Source organism: Capricornis sumatraensis, chromosome 3 (genome assembly GCF_032405125.1).
Source record: "Capricornis sumatraensis isolate serow.1 chromosome 3, serow.2, whole genome shotgun sequence".
Taxonomy (NCBI): Eukaryota; Metazoa; Chordata; class Mammalia; order Artiodactyla; family Bovidae; genus Capricornis; species Capricornis sumatraensis.
The window spans coordinates 164,617,784-164,639,001 of record NC_091071.1 but is presented as its reverse complement, the minus strand read 5'-3'; the positions used below and the strand labels follow the sequence as shown (position 1 = coordinate 164,639,001).

Genomic DNA, 21,218 nt, shown 5'->3' with positions numbered 1-21,218 from the left:
GGAGAAAATACTGGATGGTCTGAGCCCTGGTCTTTCCTGGGGTCTGGGGCGGATCTGCACAAAATGTGAGGCCACCAAGATGGGGGCACTGAGGACTGTGGATATTACAGGAAGGTCAAACCTCAGCTTCCAGGTGGTTCGGGTCCACTGAAGATTCCAAGCAGGGGATCAGGAGTTCCCTAGGCCCGGGCCGGTGCGGGGGTCAGTGCAGGGCAGGCACCAGCAGTTGCAGCAGGACCCCGACCAGCAGTGCCATTGAGGATGGGCAGGCAGCCTGGTGGGCAGTGTCCGAGGGACCGCTGGGGGGCTGAGGGTGGCAGTCGGTGGTGTAGGGCTCCACGCAGGCAGCAAAGGCCATGACATGCGCCACGAAGGTCTGCTCCTGCACGCCGTGCATCAGGTGTGCCCACGGGCCTCGTGCAAACACTGCCACGTCCTCACCACCGTGGGTCTCGCTCCCTAGGGGCACTGCAGCTTGTTGCTTGTAGTTGGGGTCCACTGGCAGGAGGGAGGGGATTCAGCGTGGGAAGGAGGTGGCCATGACCTCGCCTGAGTTCCAGGCCTGAGTTCTCCCCTCCTGCCATCCCCTGCACCCCCAGGGCCCACCCAGTGCTCTCACTGCTCTTGGTTTCATCCACATCAGGTCGTGAGCCCCAGTACAGTCGGAATCCAGGGCCATTTCCATAAAGGAGGGAGGTGTAGGATCCACCGTCTTCGGCCTTGCCATCAGCCAGCCCTGCAGGGTGGAGGGGACCCCGTGATTACACTGACTCCAGTCTTTGGGGTGCCGCCTCTGTTGCTGAGCCCAAGCACTTCTTGCCTGCTCACTGACTTAATCCTCACCAGAGCTCAGAAGAGCAATTGGTATTAATATTCCTCAACCTGGCAGATTAGGGGACTGGCTCAGAGCACACTGTGCCAGGTAATTTAGGGGCAAGAACCTGCTACTCTCCGTGGGATTACCGAAAATGGAGGTCCCACAAAGTGGGTAGCCACTGAAAGTGAAGACATGGGAGTGGTCGGCGGTGATGAGGGTCAGTGTGTCTGCTTCACTGGTGAGCTGGCTAGCCTTGGCGATGGCGTTGTCGAACACAACCGCCTCGGTGAGCGCCCGATAAGCTATGCTTTCATGGTGACCGTGGTCAATGCAGCCTCCTGCAAGAAGGTCGTGAAAGATGGGTGATGCCAAACCCACCCTGAGTGCTGCCCCTTTCCCCTTGATCTGCAAGGAGCTGCCACTCACCCTCCACGAAGAGGAAGAAGCCCCGAGGGTTTCTGCTCAATACTAGCAGGGCCGCCTCCGTCATCTCCTCCAGGGATGGGTCCGTGGTGTGGTCTCGGAAGATGTCATAGACCATGTCTCCTGGCTCAAAGAGGCCTGTGGAAATGGGACGAGTGGTGACCTGCAAGCTGGGGATGGGGGTGGGGGGCCCGTGGCACCCTTCCTGGGGAGGACAGTGGGGGTGGTGGGGTTACCCATGAGGTGTGTTACACTGGAGTCATTGGCCGCCTGAAGGAGCGCTGTGCGGTTCCACACATACTGGGCTCCCTGGGAGGGGCAGAACCAGGCCTCAGACCATAGCCCGACACCCCAGGCAGGCCTGGCCCTGCTGTACCCCCGCACCCATGAGCCCCCATCACCTGGTGCTTGGCTTGCCACTCCTGCACCAGATTCCGCTTGTCCTTCGGACTCCGTTCTGTCTGCCATATTGTGGATATTCAGGGTCTGGGGTTCCCTCAGGAAACGTACTTTCGGCCTCCACCCAGGATCACCTGGGGCCAGAGGTTAGGGCAGGTGGGTTTGGGGCTGGCCCTTGGCTCTACCTTTACACAGCCCCTAACTCTCCACCGGGTCTGTGGAATGGCCTGTCCCCACCTATACCTCCTTCATGGTTACCTCCCCCCCATTCTGGCAAACGCACAGAGACTCTGCAAGACCCCAGACTGTGGGTTGCCTGGGACTGGGACATGTGTTCCACCATCTCTTCCCAGCCCCGCGCTTAGCCCCTCATGTCACAACTCACGTCAATGTCCATGTTGTAGACCAGCTGTGTGGCGATGTCCTGGCAGCCCTCCCTCTTGGCCTGGGCAGGCATCTGAGCATCCGAATACCAGTTTCGGTTCACCGTGTGCGCGTAGGCCCCGGCTGGGGAGGCGTGCTGCACTGTGGTGGTGGTCACCACTCCCACTGACTTGCCTGAGGGTGGCAGAGGTCACGGTGGGCCACCGAGGTCTCTGAACCCGTCCCTGCCAGGAAGCTGACGCCCAAGCCCACCTGCTTTCTTGGCCCGGTTCATCACAGACGTGACCTCGTTCCCATATGTCGTGTTGCACTGGTTGAATTGGGCAGCTGCACTTACACCGATGACCTTCATACGGGTCTTGACCCCACACAGGTAGGCGGTGGATGTGCCTGCGCTATCAGGCACATCTCTGTCCACGTTGTATGTCTGGGGGCAGAGATGCCTTCAGCTCTGCTGGGGTAGACATCCAGCTCCTGACCCAGGCCCTGGGCCCATCCTCACAGCCCCCAGCCCCTATCTCAGCCCCCAACCCTCCTGGAGCTTTCCCCCCACTCTGCTCCCTAGGCCCACACCTACCCCTCTGGTGTAGACCACCCTGAGGCCTCTTGGCCCTTACCTTGGAGAGAGCCAGGTATGGGAACTGGTCCATGGCCAGGGGTGTCTCAGGTCCCGGCTTGCCAGCCATCTGCCCCTTTAGGATCCGAGCAGCTGTCACCGTGGAAACGCCCATCCCTGAAGGTACACACTGTATCAGATCTGAGTCCCTGGGGCCAGCCTGGGTCAGCCGGCAGCCCAGGGCTCCAGGGTTGTGGGGGGACAGGGAGTGGACTGGCCTAGCGCACTCACCATCGCCCAAGAAGAGGATGACATTCTTGGCGGCTGTCTGGATGGGCTGCAGCTTCTTAGCCACATCGAGGGCCTGGGCTGCCTGGCAGTTCCAGAAGGTGGGGTCTTCCTCCTCAACTGCCCAAGGGGAGAGAGGAGGTCAGGTCAGCCTGGTGCCGCCCCCTGTGAGTAGGGCTCCAGGAGCCGCCTGATTACCTGGGATGAGGCCGAGGGAGAGCTGTAGCCGCAGGCCCAGCAGCAGCAGCACACAGGCCCCCTGCATGGCCGTGTGATGGCGGAGGGTCAGGATAGGACCTGGGGAGGCCGGGTCTCAGGCAAGGCTGGGACACCTGGTACCAGGTTAGTACTAGCTGCCTGGGCTTAAATCTGGGGAGGTTATGGTTGCCTGTTGTAAAAGCCTCCATGTCCCTCCCAGTGCCCCGGGTGGCCACACCCTGCCCCTCACCTGCCCTATGACTTTGAGCCCTGTTGCCAGGGGGAGGTCGTGGGTGTGGCTGAGCCAGCCGTGGTCCTGAGGAGGCAGGTCCCTCCCTCACATGATGGTCCCCAGCTGTCTTGTCTCCTCAGGGTGGGGTGGGGATTAGGGTGCAGATGTCTTAGGCCTGACAAACACATTCAGGGTCCTGACTGAGCTCCCGCCCAGCCCTCTGCTCACCAAGTCCTGTGGGAGGTCCGTCTGTCCTTCCTTCATGTGTTCAGTGTTTTCTGAGGTTCAGCCTTGGCCTGGTTTGGATCCCAGTGCTGAGGGAGGTGGGCTGGAGGCACACAGCTTGGGCCAGGGGCCTGGGTTAATTCCCTGGTGCCCTGAGGCAGAGATCCATGGGGTGGCCTGTCTGCCCTGGCCCCTGCTCAGCTCCTCACCAGACTTGACTTGGGCAGAAGGTGTGGGCACTTGGCTAGTGGGGGCGCCTGGGAGCCTGGGCCCAGCTTCTGCTGTGGAGAAGGATGGAACTGGAGGTGACAGCAGATTGGGGGCCTTGACTGTGTCTTCAGTTACTGAAGTGCTGGGTCTGCACTGCTGTTTGTGTATAAGGTGCTTATAAAGGACTGACAGGTGTGGGCCCAGTGCCCCATACGTGACATTGACCTCTGCTCCCTTGGACAGGTAGATGGAAGCCAGGGGTGAGTCTGTTCTCTCCACAGGCCACACACTCTCACAGGAATAGCGTAGGAGCTAAAAGCTTTCAGTAACCCCAGGTTGGGTTCAAAAGCAGTCCTCCCATCCAGCAATCTCTCTTCTGGGTGTGTATCCCCAAGAATTGAAATCAAGATCTGGAAGAAGAATTTGCACACCCACATTTGTAGCAGCCTTATTCATGGTAGCAAGAGATGCAAGCAAGTCCAGCATCCACAGCAGACAAATGGATAAATAAATTGTGATGTAGCTATGCAGTGGAATACTATGCTGCCTTAAAAAGGAAGGTAAGTCTCACACCTGCTACCACATGGCTGAATCTTGCGGACATAATGCTCAGTGAAGAAAGTCAGAACAAGGCAAACACTGTGTGGTTCTACTTCACTAGGAATCTCAAGTAGTCAGATGATTAGAATCAGAAAGTTGGACTGTGGCACGAGGAGTTGGGAGGAGGGAGACTGGGGACTTGTTCAAGATACAGACTTTCAGTTTTACAAGATGACAAAGTTCTGTAGATCTGTGGCCAACTATGTGAATCAGTTCAGTTCAGTTCAGTGGCTCAGTCAAGTCCGACTTGTTGCGACCCCATGAATCGCAGCACGGCAGGCCTCCCTGTCCATCACCAACTCCCGGAGTTCACTCAGACTCACGTCCATAAAGTCAGTGATGCCATCCAGCCATCTCATCCTCTATTGCCCCCTTCTCCTCCTGTCCCCAAACCCTCACAGCATCAGAGTCTTTTCCAATGAGTCAACTCTTCACATAAGGTGGCCAAAGTACTGGAGTTTCAGCTTTAGCATCATTCCTTCCAAAGAAATCCCAGGGCCGATCTCCTTCAGAATGGACTGGTTGGATCTCCTTGCAGTCCAAGGGACTCCCAAGAGTCCTTCCCAACACGACAATTCAAACGCATCAATTCTTCTGCAGAACATTAATGGTCTGGGTATAAAAATGGTGAAGATGGTAACTTTTTTTCCCTTTTAAATTTTCTTTCTTCTTCTTCTTCTTTTTTTTTTTTTAACACACAACAGAGCATTCTGAATCTTAGTTCCCCAAACATGGGTGGAATCTATGCCATCTGCTGCCACTGCTGCTGCTAAGTCACTTCAGTCCTGTCTGACTCTGTGCCACCCCATAGATGGCAGCCCACTAGGCTCCCCCGTCCCTGGGATTCTCCAGGCAAGAACACTGGAGTGGGTTCCCATTTCCTTCTCCAATGCATGAAAGTGAAAAGTGAAAGGGAAGTCGCTCAGTAAGTGTCCAACTCTTCACGTCCCCATGGACTGCAGCCTACCAGGCTCCTCCGTCCATGGGATTTTCCAGCCACGGGTACTGGAGTGGGGTGCCATTGCCATCTGCAGTGGAATTTAACCCCTAGACTGCAGGGAAGTCCCACGATGGTCATTTCTATGTTGTGTTTTTTATCAGAATTAAGAAAATTTTCAGACTTCCCTGGTGGCCCAGGGGATAAGAATTTACTTGTCAGTGCAGGGGATATGGGTTCGATCCCTGGTGAGTTGATTCCACTTGGCGTGGAGCAACTAATCTTGGGTGCCGCAGCTACTGAGCTGGTACTCTAGAGCCTGAGAGCTGCAACTACTTAGGCTGTGTGCCACAACCACTGAAGGCCAAACACTGTAGTCACTGGGAGCCACAACTCATGAGCCCCTGAGCTGCAGCTACAGAAGCTTGCAAGCCGGAGAGCCAATGAGTTGCAGCCACAGAGCCAAGTGCTGCAACTGCTGAAGCTGTGCTTCTAGAGCGTGTGTTCTGCAAGGAGAGAAGTCACCGCAATGAGAAGCCTCTGCATTGCAACTAGAGAAAGACCCCATGCAACAAGGAAGACCCAGCACAGCCCAAAATACATAACTAAATGCTAAACAGCAGTATGTGCATGTCCAACAACAACACAACAACAAAAAGCCTTTCCTCCCAGTCCCTCCCACCCCAGGGGACCTTGGTAGCCCCTCCCCAGCGTGCCGTCCCCTCAGGCAGAGCCTCTGAGCTCTTCTAGCCTTGACCTGCTGTTCACTCACTCAGCAAGCTGACCCAGGGTATCCTCTACTTACCCTCTAGAGCAAGGGTCCCCAACCCTTCCAGACTGAGGACTGGCACCTCCTGTTAGATCAGCAGCGGAATTTGATTGGAAATAAAGTGCACAATAAAATGCAATGGACTTGAATCATCCCGAAACCATCCCCCTTCTTTCCAGTTGGTGGGAAGTTTATCTTCCAGGAAACTGGTCCCTGGTGCTGAAAAGGTTGGAGACCCCTGCTTTAGAGGACCTGCCTGCTGGGGGTGGGGGGCATCCTTGCTGCCTTTGCCAGCTGCCCCACAGCTGCCTCTGTCCCCCGCATAGTCCCGTGCTCAGAAAATTCTTGGCTAAAGGTCAGGAGGGACTAACTCCTGGGCAGGCCCTTAATTAATTGATGGATTCTTTTGATCAGTCCATAGGTTAAATTTTTATTACTGCAAGATTTGTCTTCGGTCCAGTGAATTCCCAGTCCCTTTGTTAAATTTGAATTTTTGACATGAAATGACTGTAGATTCACACGTGGTTTTAAGAAATAATACAGACATGCCTTGCATGCTTTCTCCAATCTTCTCTGACGGTATAACTCGGATTTTCACATTTCTGTTCAGAGTCGGCCGTTTTACCTGCACTCACTTGCATGTGTGTGGGTTCTGTACCATCTGTCACACATGTGGGTTCATGTAATCACACCATAGTTAGGACACTGAACAGCTCCAACCCCTAGGACCCCTGTATAATCCCTGCCCTCTGTCCCTAATAGCTTCCTGTGTTTGTAAAATGTTGTCATTTTAGAGACTCCCCTTGGTCCACTGGTTAAGACTCCACACTTCCACTGCTGGCAGCGGGTGCTCCATACCTGGCCTGGGAACTAAGACCCTGCATGCTGCATGGTGCAACCAAAACAAACAAAAACCAAAAACCCGAAACCCTGTCAATTCAAGTAAGTTACAGGAATGGAATCACCCAGTCTTTGGGAATGGCTTTTCCCCTACTCACCCTAATTCCCCAGGCATTCCCTGGAGGAGGGCTCAGGAGTTGATTCCTTGTGTCTGGGATGGAGTGGAGCCTAGGCCGTGCTTAACTGTTCACATGTGGAAGGACCTCTGGGCCGATTCCAGGTTTGGCTGTTATCAATAAAGCTGCTGTGGGAATTCCCTGGTGGTCCCGGGGTTAGGAAGGGGCACTACCCCTGCTGTGGGTCTTGGTTCGATTCTTGGTCAGTGAACTAAGATCCTGCAAGTTGTACAGTGAGGCCCAAAGAGAAAAAGGGAAACAGCCACACATCTTCACGAATGGGTTTCTGTGTGAGCATTTCATTGCACTGTTTCTCTGGGTAAGCCCCCAGGAGTGCAATGGCTTCCCTCATAGCTAAGTTGGTAAAGAATCCGCCTGCAGTGCAGAAGACCCCGGTTTGATTCCTGGATCGGGAAGATCCCCTGGAGAAGGGATAAGCTACCCACTGCAGTCTTCTTGGGCTTCCCTTGTGGCTCAGCTGGTAAAGAATCTGCCTGCAATGTGGTTTAATCCCTGGATTTAATCCCTGGGTTTGGAAGATCCCCTGGAGAAGGGAATGGCTACCCACTCTAGTATTCTGGCCTAGAGACTTCCATGTACTCTATAGTCCATACGACTGAGCACTTTCATTTCACTTTCATGGTTGTTGCATGTTTAGTTTTTGTTTTTGATTTTTGTTTTACAATATCTCATCCTGATCCCAATCACAGCTCAAAAAAAAAAAAAAAACAACAACAAAGAAAACTGCCATACCATTTTGCAGTGTCCACACCATTTTGCGTTCCCATCAGCAATGTATGAGGGATTCGGCTTCTCTCCATTCATACCATTATTTGGTGTTGATGCTTTTTTTTTTTTTTAATTTAAAAAATTTAAAAAATTTTTTAATTTAATTTTTTTTAAAAAATTTAAATTTTAGCCCCCTTCTGATAGGAGTGGAGTATAAAGTTGCTTTTTTTAAAAAAAACTGTATTTATTCCCATTGTACTGACTCTCTGTTGCTGAGCACGGGCTACTCTGAGCTGTGATGTGAGGGCTTCTCCTCGTGGTGACTTCTCTTGGTGCAGAGCACAGGCTCTGGAGCTTGTGGGCTCAGTAGTTTTGATGAGCAGGCTCTAGAACGCTGGCTCAGTAATTGTGGCACAAAGACTTAGTTGCCCTGCAACATGCGGGAACTTCTTGGACCAGATAACCGATCCCAGGTTCCCAGCATACGCAGAGGTATTCTTAACAACTGGGATCACTGGGGAAATTCCTAAAGTGTCTTTGAATGTTCTTCTTAGGATGACATTAAGTGATCATCAGCTGTGCTCCTGCTTGATTTCTTGTGAATTTTGTCCTGGGCCTGGGCAGGGCCTGAGACCAAATACAAACCACATGTCATTGCAGCAAATAAAAATGTTTGTCCAAGTTCCCACCGGAGCACCTGGCCCGCCCCGCCCCCCCTTGCCCTGGGACCTGAGTCACCTGAGTGAGATGAGAGGCTGTCATGCTCCCTCCCCTGGGGCCCAGGGGTGACCAGGCAGCAGGCAGCATGGCTTCTGTTCTGCAGTAAGAGATAACACCTCCGGTCCTGCACTCCAGGGTTTTAGATGCCTGGGGCCAGGGGATGGCCAGCTCCATGGAGCCAGCTCTGTGCGGGGCGGTTGTCCCGGTCTCTCTGTTCTCTGGGAAGAAGGCCTAGCCCTGTGGGGTCTCATCTGGAGCCCAGCACCCTCCACCAGTGTCCCCATTTACCACCCTGGGCTCTCTGGGCCCTGTCTTAGCCCCTTCTGTCATGATGCCCTGTGTAGGTGTAAGCTGATAAGTTAGGGAGTCCCTGGAGAAAGAGACTAGGAATGGTTTTCTTGGCATTTATTGTTGTTTTTCAGTCACATCGGACTCTTTGCAACCCCATGGACTGCAGCACCCCAGGCTTTCCTGTCCTTCACCATCTCCAGAGTTTGCACGAACTTATGTCCATTGAGTCAGTGATGCTACCCAGCCATCTCATCCTCTGTCACCCCCTTCTTGTCCTGCCCTCAATCTTTCCCAGAAATGGTGTTTTCCAATGAGTTGGCTCTTGGAAACAGGTTTGCCCAAGTATTGGAGCTTCAGCTTCAACATCAGTCCTTCCAATGAATATTCAGGGTTGATTTCCTTTAGAATTGGCTGGTATCAAACCTTGCTCCTTGCTGTCCAAGGGCTTAAGACGTAAGAGAAGCCAGTTTGACCTAAGTTATTTTCAGTCTCAGCCTGAGCTCAGTGCTAGACCTTGAAAAGGTCTCAGGAATTACTTAAGAGGACAAAGGAATGCGGGGAAAAAATGCAGTCAAACAGTAGTGCAGATAAAGCTGAGCTCTAATCCCTCCTTAAGGGATTTACACAAATAAATCTTGGAGAATTGCTGAAGGCCCCTACCAGGTGGAGGACGGAATGATGGTTTTGACCCTCTTGATTTCAATGAAGCTTCCCTGGTGGCTTGGACAGTAAAGAATCTGCCTGCAATGCAGGAGACCTGGGTTCAATTCCTGAGTCAGGAAGATCCCCTGCAGAAAGAAATGATGACCCACTCCACCAATCCTGCCTGGAGAATTCCATGGACAGAGGAGCCTAATGGCTACAGTCCATGGGTCACAAAGAGTTGGACACGACTGAGCCACTAACTATAGAACTTGCTCCAATCCTATGCTGAATTCTCCTCTGCTCAAGCCCCTCATGAATATGCCTAAAACTCCCTTTGACTTAATTGGGAATTTGCTGTATGACTCAGGGGACTCAAACTGGGGCTCTGTAATAACCTAGAGGGGTGGGAATGGGTAGGAGTTGGGAGGGAGATTCAAGAAAGAGGGATGTTCATGTAGGACAGAAAGCAAACCAATATTGTAAACCAATCACCAATTAAAAATAAGTCTTTATTTTCAAAGATTAAAAAAAATTCCCCCAGTCTTTCTGTTCAAGGAGACACTGCTCTGGGAGAGATCCAGGGTTCTTAGTTTCGGCTAATCATAATAAAACCTTACTTCTCACATGTTTGGGTTGGTGGTGTCTATTGGCTCCACGCTCAACAAGAGGTGAGACAAGTTTTCACATTGACATAGGCATTGCCACTGGCTGGGCACTGTTAAGGCCACCTCAGCACCAGCTGATAGGTGATGGTGATGGTTTAGTCGTGTCTGGCTCTCTGCAACTCCAGGGACTGTAGCCTGCCAGGCTTCCCTGTCCATGGGATTCTCTAGGCAAGAATACTGGAGTGGGTTGCCATTTCCTTCTCCAGGGGATCTTCCCAACCCAGGGATCGAATGCGAGTCTTCTGAATTGCAGGCGGATGCTTTACCGATTGAGCTACGAGGGAAGCCCAGCTGACCCACGGGGAGATGTCTTCTGCTTGCACCCCACCACCCACTCTCAGGATGTCCCCTGCGGGATCCAGTGAGAATTCTATCCTCAGGGGGACCAGGACAGTAGCTGGGAACAGAAAGGCTCTCCGACTGGTGGGGGGAGCTTCCCTAGTGGTTCAGTCAGTGAAGAATCCGCTTGTAATGCTGGAGACCTGGGTTTGACCCCTGGGTTAAAGATCCTGTGGGAAACCCACTCCAGTATTCTTGCCTGGGAAATTCCATGGACAGAGGAATCTGGCAGGCTACAGGGTTGAAAGATCTGGACACGACTTACCAAGTAAATCACTACAACCACCCCTGCCCCCAAGCCCAGCACTTCGCATAAATGGAGGGTCCCTTTCTAGGAAGAAGAGTTCCCTGGACCTCCTCCCCACTTCCTGTTTTTGCCTCCAACCCTGATGCTGGGAAAGATTGAAGGGGGGAGGAGACAGAGGATGAGATGGCCGGATGGCATCACTGACTTGATGGACATGAGTTTGAGCAAGCTGAGTTGGTGATGGTGATGAGTTGGTGATGGACAGGGAAGTCTGGCATGCTGCAGCCCATGGGGTTGCAAAGAGTCAGACCTGACTGACTGAATGAACAACTGAGCCCTGTAGGGAGTGGTATGAATGTCTACCCCCCGCACCCCCTGCCCCAGGAACTCGGCAGCAAGAAGCAAACACAAGTTTATATTGGTTCCTATCTTTTGAGGGCTGCATCTAGTGGACCTCACAGGAGGTGACAAGCCCCCAGATGACCACCTGGGTGTCAGGCAGGGAGGCAGGAGGGGTGAGCACTGGGGCTCAGGAATGTCCTTCTGTTTTCAGAGAAGGTGAAAGCCTGGCTTCGGGGAGGGGAAAGCCCCAACTTGGTACCGCTGCTGGCCTCACGCTCCCTCACAACCGTCAGCATTGCTCTGCCCACCCTCACCCCCTTTGGCCTTTGCTCAATGTCAGCCCCTCATCAGCCCCTCCCTGACCTCCTGATGTGAATCACACCCCCGCCCCAAACCGCCATCCCCCCCACACACACCCTGTGCCCCCACCTGCTAAGGGCTTCTCTTCCCACACATACACTCCCATATCACACTTGAAACAGTTTATTTGAGGGCTGCTTCCTCCCTCCCAGGCATGCGGGACCTGTGTCCCCACCCCCAGCTTCCCTGCTTCTCCTGGGATCCCCCAGCCTGGAAGGGGCACTGGGACCACCCTCACAGCAGCTGAGGGACCTGGGACAAGTGTCCTCTTCTCTGTGTCCCTGTCTCCTAGGAGGGGCCGCTGAGTACTGTGTGTCCAGGATCCCCCAGCGCTCCTGGACCCAGACGTCTCCTTGGCCAGCGAGGTGCCCACAGGGTGGGTTCCACAAGGAGGGGAAGCCACAGCTCCCCGGGAGCCACGCCCTCTCAGAAGCCACGCCTCCCGGAAGTCAGGCAACCCGAAGCTATGCCTCCTGGAAGCCCCCAGTGGGGGTCTTGGTAGGTCCTGGTCCCCTGGGGGACACCTCTGGTGCCTGCCTGGTCCTCAAGCAGGGCTGTTGGGTAGGGAGAAGAGACTGGGTGGTCCGAGCCCCTGCCTTTCCTGGGGTCTGGGGCAACTCCAATGAAATCTGAGGCTACCGAGGTGGGGGCACTGAGGACTGTGGCTCTCACAGGAAAGTCAGGGTTTCAGCTTCCAGGGTGGTTTGGGTCTATCAAGGTTGGGGGCGGGGAGGAGGCCCTGAGGCCCGGGTGGGTGGGGGTCAGGGCAGGGTGGGCACCAGCAGCAGCAGTAGGGCCCCGGCCAGCAGTGCCAGTGAGGATGGGCAGGCAGCCTGGTGGGCAGTGTCCGAGGGACCGCTGGGGGGCTGAGGGTTGCAGTCGGTGGTGTAGGGCTCCACGCAGGCCGCAAAGGCCATGACATGCGCCACGAAGGTCTGCTCCTGCACGCCGTGCATCAGGTGTGCCCACGGGCCTCGTGCAAACACTGCCACGTCCTCACCAGCGTGGGTTTCGCCCCCTAGGGGCACTGCGGATTGCTGCTGGTACTCGGGGTCCACTGAGAGGAGGGAGGGGATTCAGGGAAGGAAGGGAAGTCGCCTCCCCTCCCAGGAGTTCGAGTGGGGTCTTCCCCTCCTCCCATCCGCCCCCCTCCCTGCTCCCCAGGCCCCACCCACTGCACTCACTGCTCTGCTTTTCATTCACATCGGGTCGTGAGCCCATGTCCAGCCGGTACCCCGGGCCGTTGCCATAGAGGAGGGAGGTATAGGACTTGCCATCTCCGGCCTTGCCATCAGCCAGCCCTGCAGGGAAGAGGGGACCCCGTGATCACACTGACCCGATCCTTTGGGGTGCCTCCTGCGTGCTGAGCTCAGGCTCCTCTTGTTTGTTCACTGGCTTAATCCTTACCAGAGCCAGGCAGGGCAGCTGCTATTATTAATCTTACTCCACTTTGCAGATGAGGGAGCTGACTCAAGAGCACTTTGTGCAACATAACCTAGGACAAGAACTTGCCACTATCCCTGGCTTACCAAAAATGGAGGTCCCACGAAGTGGGTAGCCCCCGAAAGTGAAGACATGGGAGTGGTCAGCGGTGACGAGGGTCAGTGTGTCTGCTTCACTGGTGAGCTGGCTAGCCTTGGCAATGGCATTGTCGAACACGACCGCCTCGGTCAGTGCCCGATAAGCTATGCTTTCATGGTGACCGTGGTCAATGCGGCCTCCTGCAAGAAGGTCATGTGGAAGGTGGATGATGCAAAAGCCACCCTGAGTGCCACCCCTTTCCCCTCTGATCCCCGAGGAGCTGCCACTCACCCTCCACGAAGAGGAAGAAGCCCCGAGGGTTTCTGCTCAGCACACGCACGGCTGCCTCTGTCATCTCCTCCAGGGATGGGTCCTTGATGTGGTCTCGGTGGATGTCATAGGCCATGTCTCCTGGCTCAAACAGGCCTGTGAGAAATGGGACGAGTGGTGACCTGCAAGCTGGGGATGGGGGTGGGGGGCCCGTGGCACCCTTCCTGGGGAGGACAGTGGGGGTGGGTGGGTGGATTTACCCATGAGTTTTGTTACACTGGAGTCATTGGCCGCCTGAAGGAGCGCTGTGCGGTTCCACACATACTGGGCTCCCTGGGAGGGGCAGAACCAGGCCTCAGTCCATAGCCGGACACCCCAGGCCCAGCCCCGGTGTACCCCCACACCTGTGAGCCCCCATCACCTGGTGCTTGGCCTGCCACTCCTGTACCAGGTTCCGCTTGTCCTTCCGGACTCCATTCTGTCTTATATTGTATGGATATTCAGGGTCTGGGGTCCCCTCAGGAAACATGTATATTCGGCCTCCACCCAGGATCACCTGGGACCAGAGATTAGGGCAGGTGGGTTTGGGTCCTGGCTGGCCCTTTGCTCCTCTTACACAGAGCCCCCAGACTCTTCACCCACCAGGTCTGTGAGAAAGGCCTGTCCCCACTTCTAATTCTTACATTGTGCCCCACTCCCACCCCACCCCAACCTCTGCCAACAATGCTGCCTGCAAACAGAGACCTCCCAAGGCCCCAGGGCTGTGGGTCACCTAGGACTGTCAGCTGTGTGTCCCATCCCTTCTGCCCAGCCCTGCCTCTTGCCTTTCATGTCACAACTCACGTCAATGTCCATGTTGTAGACCAGCTGTGTGGCGATGTCCTGGCAGCCCTCCCTCTTGGCCTGGGCAGGCATCTGAGCATCCGAATACCAGTTTCGGTTCACCGTGTGCGCGTAGGCCCCGGCTGGGGAGGCGTGCTGCACTGTGGTGGTGGTCACCACTCCCACTGACTTGCCTGAGGGTGGCAGAGGTCACGGTGGGCCACCGAGGTCTCTGAACCCGTCCCTGCCAGGAAGCTGACGCCTGAGCCCACCTGCTTTCTTGGCCCGGTTTATCACAGACGTGACCTCGTTCCCATATGTCGTGTTGCACTGGTTGAATTGGGCAGCTGCACTTACACCGATGACCTTCATACGGGTCTTGACCCCACACAGGTAGGCGGTGGTTGTGCCTGCGCTGTCAGGCACATCTCTGTCCACATTGTATGTCTGGGGGCAGAGATGCCTTCAGCTTTGCTGGGGTAGACATCCAGCTCCTGACCCAGGCCCTGAGTCCATCCTCCAGCCCCTGGCCCCTATCTCAGCCCCCAACCCTCCAGGGGCTTTCCCTCGTACACTGTTCCCTAGGCCCACACCCACCCCTCTGGTGTAGACCATAGTAGGCCACTTGGCCCTTACCTTGGACAGAGCCAGGTATGGGAACTTGTCCATGGCCAGGGGTGTCTCAGGTCCTGGCTTGCCAGCCATCTGCCCCTTTAGGATCCGAGCGGCTGTCACCGTGGAAACGCCCATCCCTGAAGGTACACTGTGTCAGTTCTGAGTCCCTGGGGCCAGCCTGGGTCAGCCGGCAGCCCAGGGCTCCAGGGTTGTGGGGGGACAGGGGGTGGACTGGCCTAGCGCACTCACCGTCCCCCAAGAAGAGGATGACATTCTTGGCGGCTGTCTGGATGGGCTGCAGCTTCTTAGCCACATCGAGGGCCTGGGCTGCCTGGCGGTTCCAGAAGGCGGGGTCTTCCTCCTCGACTGACCAAGGGGAGAGTGGAGGTCGGGTCAGCCTGGGGTCGCCCCTGTGAGTAGGGTTCCCCGGGAGCTGCCTGGTTACCTGGGACAAGGCTGAGGGAGAGCTGTAGCCGCAGGCCCAGCAGCAGCAGCACACAGGCCCCCTGCATGGCCGTGTGATGGCGGAGTGTCAGGATGGGACCTGGGGAGGCCGGGTCTCAGGCAAGGCTGGAGTACCAGGGACTGGCTGCAGTACTAGCTGCCTGGGCTTAATTCCCTGCTATAAAAGTCTCCGTGTCCCTCCCAGTGCCCCAGGTGGCCACACCCTGCCCCTCACCTGCCGTATGGCTTTGAGCCCTGTTGCTAGAGGGACATGGTGGGTGTGGCTGAGCCAGCTGGGGTCCTGAGGAGGCAGGTCCCTCCTTCATAGGTGGTCTCCTCAGGGTGGGGTGGGGATTAGGGTGCAGTTGTCTTTGGCCTGAGGAACATTTTCCAGGTCCTCTCAGGAGCTCCTCCCATCCCTCTGCTCACCAAGTCCTGTGGGAGAACCATCTTTTCTTCTGGTCATATGTTCCGTATTTTTTGAAAGTGAGCTTTAGCCTGGTTTGGTTCTGAGTACAGAGGGAGGTGGGGTTGGACGCTGGCCACTGGGCCAGGCCTGTGTTTGCTTTCCTGTTGCCCTGAGGCCCGGAGACAGGGAGACATTGGAGTGGCCAGGCTGCCCCGCCCCTGCTCAGCTCCTCACCAGGCTTGGCCTGGGCAGGTCGGGTGGGCACTGGGCTATTTGTGTGTGTATGTGTAAGGTCTCTATAAAGGGCTAGTAGGGGGGAACCAAGAACTTACAGAAATACAAGCTGGATTAAGAAAAGGCAGAGGAACCAGTGATTAAATTGCCAACATCTCTTGGGTCATAGACAAACAAGGGAATTCCAGAAAAATGTCTTACTTTTGTTTCATTGACTATGCTAAAGCCTTTGACTCTGTGGATCACAACACATTGTGGAAAATTTTTAAAGTGTGGTAATACCAGGCCACCTTACCTGTTTCCCGTGAAACCTATATGCAGGACAAGAAGCAACAGTTAGAACCGGACATGGAACACTGGACTGATTCTAAATTGGGAAAGGAGTACATCAATGCTGTATATTGTCACACTGCCTATTTAACTTCTATGCAGAGTATATCATGCATAATGCCAGACTGGATGACTCACAAGCTGGAATCGATTGCTGGGAGAAATATCAACAACCCCAGATTTGAAGATGATACCACCCTAATGGCGGACAGTGAAGAGGAATTAAAGAGCCTCTTGATGAATGTGAAAGAGGAGAGTGAAAAACTTAGCTTAAAACTCAGCCTTCAAAAAACTAAGATCATGGCATCCGGTCCCATCACTTCTTGGCAAATAGGTGAGGAAAAAGTGGAAACAGTGACAGATTTTATTTTCTTGGGCTCTTAAATCATTGTAGATGGTGACTGCACCCACAAAATTAAATAATGCTAGCTCCTTGGAAGAAATGCTGTGACTAACCTAGATAGCATATTAAAAAGCAGAAACATCACTTTGCCCACAAAGGTCCATCAGGTCAAAGCTATGGTTTTTCCAGTAGTCGTGTATGAATGTGAGAATTGGACCATAAACAAAGCTGAACATCAAAGAACTGATGCTTTCTAACTGTGGTGCTGAAGAAGACTCTTGAAAGTCCCTTGGACTGCAAGGAGATCAAACCAGTCAATTCTAAAAGAAATCAACCCTGAATATTCACTGGACTGACTGATGCTGAATCTGAAGCTCCAATGCTTTGGCTGCCTCTTGTGAAGAGCCAATTCATTGGAAGACACCCTGATGCTGGGAAAGATTGAGGAGAGGAGGAAGGGTGTAACAGAGGATGAGATGGTTGGATGCCATTACTAACTTAATTATTGACCTAACAGAAGCAGAAGATATTAAGAAGAGGTGGCAAGAATACACAGAAGAACTATACAAAAAAGATCTTCATGACCCAAATAATCATGATGGTGTGATCACTCACCTAGAGCTAGACATCCTGGAATGCGAAGTCAAGTGGGCCTTAGAAAGCATCACTATGAAAAAAAAAAAGAAAGAAAGCATCACTATGAATAGAGCTAGTGGAAGTGATGGAATTCCAGCTGAGCTATTTCAAGTCCTAAAAGACAATGCTGTGAAAGTGCTGCAGTCAATATGCCAGCAAATTTGGAAAACTCAGCAGTGGCCATGGGAATGGAAAAGGTCAGTTTTCATTCTAATCCCAAAGAAAGGCATTGCAAAAGCATGTTCTAACTACCGCACAACTGCACTCATCTCACACGCTAGCAAAGTAATGCTCAAAATTCTCCAAGCCAGGCTTCAACAGTACATGAATTGTGAACTTCCAGATGTTCAAGCTGGTTTTAGAAAAGGCAGAGGAACCAGAGATCAAGTTGCCAACATCCACTGGATCATCAAAAAAGCAAGAGAATTCCAGAAAAACATCTACTTCTGCTTTATTGACTATGCCAAAGCCTTTTGACTGTATGGATCACAAGAAACTGTGGAAAATTCTTCAAGAGATGGGAATACCAGACCACCTGACCTGCCTCCTGAGAAATCTGTATGCAGGTCAGCAAGCAACAGTTAGAACTGGACATGGAACAAACAGACTGGTTCCAATTTAGGAAAGGAGTACATCAAGTCTGTATATTGTCACCCTGCTTATTTAACTTACATGCAGAGTACATCATGAGAAACACTGGGTTAGATGAAGCACAAGCTGGAATCAAGATTGCTGGGAGAAATATCAATAACCTCAGATATGCAGATGACACCACCCTTATGGCAGAAAGTGAGGAAGAACTAAAGAGCCTCTTGAGGAAAGTGAAAGAGGAGAGTGAAAAAGTTGGCTTAAAATTCAACATTCAGAAAACTAAGATCATGGCCTCTGGTCCCATCATGGCAAATAGGTGGGGAAGCAATGGAAACAGTGAGAGACTTTATTTTGGGGGGCTCCAAAATCACTGCAGATGGTGACTACAGCCATGGAATGAAAAGATGCTTGCTCCTTGGAAGAAAAGCTATGAGCAACCTAGACAGCATATTAAAAAGCAGAGACATTACTTTGTCAACAAGGTCCATCTAATCAAACTGTGGTTTTTCCAGTGGTCATGTATGGATGTGAGAGTTGGACTACAAAGAAAGGTGAGTGTTAAAGAACTGATGCTTTTGAACTGTTGTGTTGGAGAAGACTTGAGAGTCCCTTGGACTGCAAGGAGATCAAGGAAGATCAATCCTAGAGGAAATCAGTTCTGAATATTCATTGGAAGCACTGATGTTGAAGCGAAAACTCCAATATTTGGCCACCTGGTGCAAAGAACTGACTCATTTGAAAAGACCCTGATGCTGGGAAAGACTGAAGTCAGGAGAAGGGTATGACAGAGGATGAGATGGTTGGATGGCATCGCTGACTTGATGGACATGAGTTTGAGAAAGGTCTGGGTGTTGGTGATGGACAGGGAAGCCTGGTGTGCTGCAGTCCATGGAGTCACAACGAGTTGGGCACAACTGAGTGACTGAGCTGACTCAATGGATATGAGTTTGAGCAAACTCTGAGAGATAGTGAAGGACCTGGAAGCCAGGTGTGCTGCATTCCATGAGTTCACAAATATTTGGACACAACTTAGGGACTGAACAACAGCAACAACAATCCTAAATATTTGAAAGCAGGATCCTTCATGAATTCAGGTTCTTGATATCTTATGGCAGAAGTAATTCAGTAAAAGACAAAGTGATAGGTTAGTAGCGGATTCATGTAGCGAGAAACATGCCTTCCAGACAGAGTGTTGATCGTCTCAGAAGGTGAGCATGGACCTGAAATATGTTGTGTTGAGTTTTATGGGCTGGGTAATTTCATAGGCCAATGAGGGGGGAAGTTTATTTTATCTACTTCAGGAGAAAGGGCAGGATTTCCAGGATTTGAGCCAACAGCCACCCCGCTTTTTCGTCTTTGATGGTTGGCCTCAGAGCTGTCAAGGCGCCTGCGGGTGTGTCACATAGCTTGTGTATGTGTGCACATGTTACAGTGATTGTATACTGAGGCTCAAGCCCTCCTGTAAGTGAACTCATCTTGGACCTGTTTGCTTCTAATCAGCCTGTGTCATGTCCTTGGGCGATGTCATTCTTTTCAAGTTTTTGCCCTGCCCTCTTTTCTCCTGTTTCAGTTCTACTCTGGGTAAATGTCCTGGAAAATCCATGGCACACGTGCCCCAGGAGGTATATTGCAATACATTTAGAAAGTGTTATTCACTCAGTCATGTCCGGCTCTTTGCAACCCCATGGACTGTAGCCCACCAGACTCCTCTGTTCATAGAATTCTCCAGGCCAGAATAATGCAGTGGGTTGCCATTTCCTCCTCCAAGGGATCTTCCTCACCCAGGGATCAAACCCGCTTCTACTTGGCAAGCGAATTCTTTACCACTGAGCCACCAGGGAAGCCTCCATTAGAACCCCCTTAACAAGTCTCCATCTTGCAAGGAGTCCCAGAAATCTTTCTTTTTATCGCCTCCCCCCACCCACTTGGCCATTTTATATAAAAGGCTTTAGAGCTCTCTGATGAAGGGTTGATCCAAGGGACCCAGGCCCTTTTATCAGTCTTGCACTTGACTAACCAGCTTTACTGTTGCCCCAAGCAATTGCTGGTCCATGTCAATGAAAAAAATCCTTCCATGTCAAATCAGTAAGCAAAAGATATTGCAGCCTATAAACCATCATATCACAACTTTCATTAAGATGAGATGTCTGATTTTCTTTAATTATCAGTAATCTGTTTATGTTCTGCCTAGCTGGTCTTGAAACAGGAAGGAAGGGGGCAGGGGACAACTTGGAACAGAATGACATAGCCTGAGGGGACCACACAAACTGATTAGAACCAGATAGGTCCAAGACTGTAAACAGAAAAATGCAGGCCTCTGAACAAGTGCTATTTAAAATTCCTTCATGGGATTATTGAAGGTTTCAGAACAGTATCAATCTCAGCCCATCCTCCCCTTAGAAGTCCTTGCTCTGCAGGCTCCCTTTCCTGGAGGAGACCCTGAATTTGGACAGCATGCAGCTGAGCAGGACTCTGGCAGCGTGGACTGGTCAGGGTGACTGGCCCCTGCAGCAGCCACAGAGCCACTGTCCTCGTGTCCAAGACCACCAGGGGCTGGGGTCCCACATTCCAAGTCCCCTTCACCTTTGGGGAAAGCTAGTTGTGCCCTGTTCTGTCCTGACCCATCTTGCAGAGCCCTCTTGGGAACTGGTCTTCAGCCCTGGTGTCCTGGTGGGGTCCCTGCCTCATATATTCAAGGGGACCCCAGGCTCCTAACCCTGCAGACCTAACACCAACTTCTGTGTTCACGGGACACGGCTTGTGGCTCATCTGGGGCCTCTTTGTTGGCCCTGGTGGGGTTCTCAGCCCTCACTCAGTTACAGGCCACCCTTGAGGCACCAACCCTCAGGTCCCACTGACCGTGTCCCCCCACACTAGCATGGGGGTGTCCTTCAGTCCCTCTCTGCCCTGTGGCCAGCTGTCCTCAATGAGGGCCCGGCCCAGCCAGGCCCGTGGATGCCTCCCTCCTCCCCATGCTCCCTGCCTCCTGCACAGGGTGGGGGGGCGCCCACTGCAGGGGCTGCGGGGACACACCACCCATCCCTCAGGTCCAGCCCTCTGAGCAGCCCTGCAGCTGGGCTGCAGGCCAGCATGAGCTCACCAGGTCAGAGGAAAAGGACATGGCGCCTGGCCCCCCCAGACCTCAGCTGGGCCCGGACCTGTGAGCTTCTGGCTGCCTCTCAGGCCAATTCACCGGGCAGCAGGCAGCTCAGATCCCCAAGCCGTGGTCCCCCGGTGCTGCAAAAACGCATCTCTCTTTGTCTACTTTGCATAAATAATAATAAAAAACCCTCCTAGATTCCCACAGGACCAAACCATGGCAGTCACCGCTCACAGAGGTCTGAAGGCGACGACTTTCTTGTTGCTCAAGGAGCCCAGGCTGGGGTGGGGGCGGAGGGGGTGCCTTGCTGCTGATGGCCAGGAACTGGGGCATCTGGTGAGCAGAGAAAGGACCAGAACCAGCATAGAGCCGGGCGCTCCCTGCTGAGGTGGACGGTGGCTTCAGCATCTGGATGGGAGGGTGGCCGTTTTCCTCCCTGAAGGACCACTCCAGTTCAGTTCAGTTGCTCAATCATGTCCGACTCTTTCTGACCCCGTGGACTGCAGCACAC

General features: G+C 53.2%; 2 protein-coding genes across 2 annotated transcripts; both read right to left on the bottom strand.

Annotated features, from left to right (window-relative positions):
• Positions 1-202: 202 nt before the first annotated feature.
• LOC138075463 (intestinal-type alkaline phosphatase-like) lies at positions 203-3,132 on the bottom strand. The gene is given in 13 exon segments (XM_068967256.1): positions 203-498; positions 620-736; positions 964-1,155; positions 1,244-1,378; positions 1,477-1,549; positions 1,642-1,688; positions 1,691-1,746; positions 1,748-1,773; positions 2,025-2,197; positions 2,276-2,450; positions 2,641-2,756; positions 2,871-2,987; positions 3,066-3,132. Coding segments are annotated over 13 exon segments (1,590 nt in total).
• Positions 3,133-12,153: 9,021 nt separating this feature from the next.
• Positions 12,154-15,132, bottom strand: LOC138076359 (intestinal-type alkaline phosphatase-like). Its single transcript, XM_068968503.1, has 11 exons — positions 15,066-15,132; positions 14,870-14,986; positions 14,642-14,757; positions 14,278-14,452; positions 14,027-14,199; positions 13,605-13,739; positions 13,444-13,516; positions 13,205-13,339; positions 12,922-13,113; positions 12,577-12,693; positions 12,154-12,449 (listed from the first exon to the last, which is right to left on the bottom strand). The coding sequence occupies exons 1-11, from the start codon at positions 15,130-15,132 to the stop codon at positions 12,154-12,156; spliced, it is 1,596 nt and encodes a 531-aa protein (XP_068824604.1).
• Positions 15,133-21,218: the final 6,086 nt, after the last annotated feature.